Source organism: Artibeus jamaicensis, unplaced genomic scaffold, assembly GCF_021234435.1.
Source record: "Artibeus jamaicensis isolate MK-2021 breed Jamaican fruit bat unplaced genomic scaffold, CSHL_Jam_final contig_700, whole genome shotgun sequence".
Lineage (NCBI taxonomy): Eukaryota > Metazoa > Chordata > Mammalia > Chiroptera > Phyllostomidae > Artibeus > Artibeus jamaicensis.
This window is the reverse complement of record NW_026521930.1, coordinates 11,271,038-11,275,525: the sequence shown is the minus strand read 5'-3', so window position 1 is coordinate 11,275,525 and position 4,488 is coordinate 11,271,038. Positions and strand designations below refer to the sequence as shown.

Below are 4,488 nucleotides of genomic sequence, written 5' to 3'. Positions count from 1 at the left end.
CAATCTTGGATGTAGGTCTTTGGATTTCATGACTTGGAATACTTCTTTCCAGCCCCTTCTTGCCTGTAAGGTCTCTTTTGAGAAATCAGCTGACAGTCTGATGGGAGCTCCTTTGTAGGTGACTGTCCCCTTATCTCTTGCTGCTTCTAGGATTCTCTCCTTCATTTTAATCTTGGGTAATGTAATTGTGATGTGCCTTGGTGTGTTCCTCTTTGGGTCCACCTTCTTTGGGACTCTCTGAGCTTCCTGAACTTCCCAGAAGTCTATTTCCTTTGCCAGAACAGGGAAATTCTCCTTTATGATTTGTTCAAAGAAGTTTTCCACTTGTTGCTGTTCCTCTTCCCCTTCTGGTACCCCTATAACTCGGATGTTGGAATGTTTAAAGATGTCCTGGAGGTCCCTAAGCCTCTCCTCATTTTTTTGAATTCTTGTTGCTTCATTCTTTTCTGTTTGGTCATTTTTTTCTTCCTTCTGGTCTACTCCATTGATTTGAGTCCCCGTTTTCTTCCCATCACTATTGGTTCCCTGTGCATTTCCCTTCATTTCACTTAGTGTAGCCTTCATTTCTTTCATCTAATTTGCGACCAAATTCAACCAATTCTGTGAGCATCCTGACCACCCGTGCTTTAAACTGTGCATCTGATAGGTTAGCTATCTCTTTGCCGCTTAGAAGTATTGGCTCTGGGGCTTTGAGCTGATCTTCAGCAGGTTGTTTTGGTCTGTTAGCGCCTGTTATGTATGAGGGGTGAAGCCTTAAGCGTTCACCAGGGTGGGGCAGCCCAAGTCACTGGGTTGTGCCGATGTATGTGGGGGCGGGGTTAGAGGGGCAATGGCGTTCGTTCTGCACTCTCGGATTTTGGTCCTCTCTGCTGCTTCCTGTAGGCAAATTGGGTCCCTCTGGTGCCGGCTCCTGGGTGTGTGGGCCTGTGCACCCTCCAGGACCCTGTGGGTCTCACCAATGAACTCTGTGAGCCTGGGAGCCTCTCCCAGCACCTCAACCTGGGAAAGTTTTTCCAATTGGTGCTTTTAGGCTTTAATTCTCATCGCTGGGGCCCTGGTTTGCATGGTCTGTCTCACCGCTCGCTCCCTTTGCCTGGTTTATCTGAGTGTGAATGTGTGACCATGGGCAGCCAGCCACCTTGTGCCCTCACAGGGTCCGCCCGTTGCCACCCCACACCTGGGATCTGCCAACCACCGCCTGTGTGCCTGGGTCAGTCTGGCCACTTTTTCCTGCACTACCCCTTCCTGCCAGCAGCTGATTCTGCTCCTCTTACTGGTCTGGCTGAATGGTTCGTTGTTTTCGGACTTCTGTACAGTTCAGTTTTCTGTCTGTTTTGGTTGCGTATTTGCTACTAAAACTTTGTTGTCTTTAAACTTGGTTTTGTGAGGAGGCACAATGTTTTCACCTATGCCTCCATTTTGGCCAGAAGTGAAAGTTTAACTTTTTAAGAAATTGTCTCCCAATGTGGTGGAGCTATTTAACATTCCCACCAGCAGTAGATGAGGGCTCCAGTTCCTTCATAATCTTTCTTCACACTTGGTATGAGCCATATAATATCACATCATTTTCTTATGGGAAAATGGACAGTTAAAAAAGTTGTGAGGTGCCCCAACCAATGTGGCTCAGTCAGTTGGGTGTCCTCCTGCAAAGTGAAAAGCAGGTTCAATTCCTGGTCAGGGCATGTGCCTGGGTTGTGGATTTCTGTCCCCCAGGAGACAGCCAATCAGTGTTTCTTTCTCTCATCAATGTTTCTTTCTTTTCTCCCTCCCTTTCCCTCTCTTAAAAAGGAACAAGCTGTGACTTCCCCAGTCACCCAGAACCAGCTTATCGGCATGCTCAAAGCACTGACCCAGGTTTCACTAAGTCTGTACCACTAATCCTCATTTCCCACCCACATATGAGGAAACTGAGTGACAGCCTTCAAGAGCTGAGTCTGTTTTGTGTGGCCTGTCACAAGCTAAAGAGACCTAGAACTACCTCTAGGATTCTGCCCCCCTCCCTTGCCCTCCTTACACCCTGTCCCTGTTCTGGGCATCGTCCTACCCCAAACCCAGGAGGTCCAGGAAGGCTGGAAGTCTTCCCTGTGACATCACATAGCTGGTTGCCAAGGGAGACCTGCAGACCTACTCCCCAGGCAGGGGAGAGCAAAGCCCTGCTGCACAGAAGGCTGGGCCACTCCTCCCCCATCACACAGGCTCTCAATGGAAGCCTTGGTCTGTGCGTTCTCTGAGCTGCGCATAAGAGAAGGTGCAGGGCTGTGGGGAGAAGTGGCAGGAAGAAAAATATACTCTTATCCTGACCTGGGCCGAAAGCCACCAGGGTGGCCTCAGAGACATGCATGCTTGGGAGAGAGATGGTCACTGGTCCATGACATGTGACTGGACTGTGATTCTGCACCCACTGTGCAATTTCTCTACTGGCACCAGAATACTCACTCTTTCCAGGGTAGCGGGGTAAAAAGGGGCCAAAAGGGCTTGAAATCCTGAAAGAGAATTTGGTGCTAAGGCTAAGGCTTCTCAGACCTCCCTGTTGGCTGGGAGAGGAAAGAGGAGTAGTATGTTGGGTCAGGGGAGGCCAGAGTCAGGACATTTAGCCCTACTGACAGGCAGGTAAGCTGAGGGTCAGCAGAGCAGTGTGGAAACTATCACATGAACATAGGGCTGTTTCCCCTCATGGCTGCTGTGGCCCACAGACCACCACCCTCCTGCTTTCCCCTCCGCAGATGCAGTAAGCTGGGCCAGAGGACTCCCCAGTCACCCTGATACACCATCCAACATCTACGAGGGAGGGCTGGGGGTCCAGCAGCAGCAGTGCCCCAGTGCCCAGGGAAGCAAGCCCAAGAACTTCCGGCTACGCCACCTCAGGGGCCTGCCACTCTACCTGCCAAGCCACGTGCTGCCTGCTGGCCAGTGTGAGAGTCACTGGCTGGGCCGGCTCCTGGCAGAGGGCTGCCTCCCATGGCCTGAGGGCGTGGCCTGGCCCCTGGACCTGCCACAGGGGACTCTGAACCCAGATAACAGCCACCACTCAGCCCTTCTGGAAGCTCAACTGCCCAGGGACAGCCTGGGAAATACAGGTGAACACCTGTCCAGGTGAAGCAGGAGGGTAAGATCCAGGGAAGGGTTGGACCCAGATGGACCCAGATAGGCCCTCTCCACTCCCAAGCCTTCTGGGTTTCTGTCCCATCTCTACAATTGACAAGCTCCCCCACTTCTGGACCAGGGTTCAGTTTCCCCACTTGGGGAAACTGAAGAACCCTCATGGGTTAGATGAGGGTTCTTCCAACCTTGACCACATTTCCCCCTTCCTTCTCCCTCCCTCATGGATTATCTTTAGAGACCCATTCCCTCCACTCCTGTTTTGAAGGATGCTGGGTTCAGGGTGGGAGTCATAGGATAAGATAGGCTGGCAACCTCCCCTGAGTCCTGACTCTTCTCCCCACTTTCTTCAGCTTCCAGTTCCAGCATGGATCTAGCCAAGGGTGGCTTCTCCCAGCCTGGTACCTCTGAAGGCTTGGCATTCAGGCCCAAGAGGTCCTGGGAGGCCTCAGAGGAGCCCAAATGTCCACTGTGTAAGAGAACTCGCTCTGGGCCTATGGAGAGGACACAGGGATCCCAGGGCCAGGGCTGGTTCTCATAGCTCAGGACAGGAGGGGGAAAATGACCCAGGAAGTGGTAGAGGAGGCAGGTCTAGAGAGGGAGGGCTCAGCCCCACCAGTAGCCCCTCCAGACCGAGACACCTGCTGCTGCCCAGCACCAGAGCCTGGGCCAGCCTGGCTCTGGCTTGAGGGAAACTCAAGGGGAGGGAGAGGGAGGTCCTGAAGGAGGGACAGAAAAAATAGAAGCCCGGGCATGCCCTTGCAGCCTGCTCCAACTCAAGTCAACCACTTTACCTGGGAGGGCCAGGCTGAGCAGAGTGGAGCTCCCAAGAGGTAGGGGAGCCCATAGGTCTAATCTCAATAAAAGCCAAAGCCTGCATGCATCTCTGTCCTTTGGTCATCAAGCCAGTTCAATTAGAGACAGTCCCTTGGCACCCGTGTTTCTGAGAGCAAGTTTCTGTGTCCTTGGTCCTGTTGATATTTGAGACCAGATCATTCTCTGTGGTGGGGGCCATCATGTGTGCTACAGCATGTTTAGTAGCATTTACCCACTCTATTCATCCAGCTCCCTTCACCCAATTGTGGCAACCAAAAGTGTCTCAATAGAGTCCAATGCCCCCTGGGGGCAGGACCACTCCTGATCTGTCACTGGGGCCTCAGGCCTGCTGGGGCAGGATGGAAGACATACTGACTTCGGTGACCCTCACTGTCTGGTTGACTTCCAGTCCTGCAGCCTGGGTTTGGCTAGGGCTGAGCTGCCCCTTTTGGGGGTTCCTGCCAGACCCACATGATAATGTCAATGACACTCTGGACAACAGGACAGCTGGGCTCCTTCCAGACTCAGGGGAAATACTACTTTAGGCCCCTTCCCTGCTCCTGTACTCTGTTC

At 52.6% G+C, this 4,488-nt stretch overlaps 1 protein-coding gene across 1 annotated transcript; it reads left to right on the top strand.

Moving 5' to 3' along the window:
* The first annotated feature begins 829 nt into the window (after positions 1–829).
* CUNH16orf90 (chromosome unknown C16orf90 homolog) lies at positions 830–3,971 on the top strand. The gene is made up of 3 exons (XM_037154665.2): positions 830–914; positions 2,724–3,077; positions 3,453–3,971. Exons 1-3 carry the CDS (start codon positions 830–832, stop codon positions 3,638–3,640), a joined length of 627 nt encoding a protein of 208 aa, XP_037010560.2. The 3' UTR covers positions 3,641–3,971.
* The last annotated feature ends 517 nt before the right edge of the window (positions 3,972–4,488 follow it).

What these genes read in the sequence shown, in the direction of transcription:
- CUNH16orf90 (XM_037154665.2), top strand. Translation starts at nt 830, where the DNA reads ATGGCGTTCGTTCTGCACTCTCGGATTTTGGTCCTCTCTGCTGCTTCC. An exon ending in CCTCTGGTGCCGGCTCCTGG is followed by an intron (nt 915 to 2,723) that starts GTGTGTGGGCCT and finishes TCCCCTCCGCAG; the next exon opens with ATGCAGTAAGCTGGGCCAGA. An exon ending in GGACAGCCTGGGAAATACAG is followed by an intron (nt 3,078 to 3,452) that starts GTGAACACCTGT and finishes CACTTTCTTCAG; the next exon opens with CTTCCAGTTCCAGCATGGAT.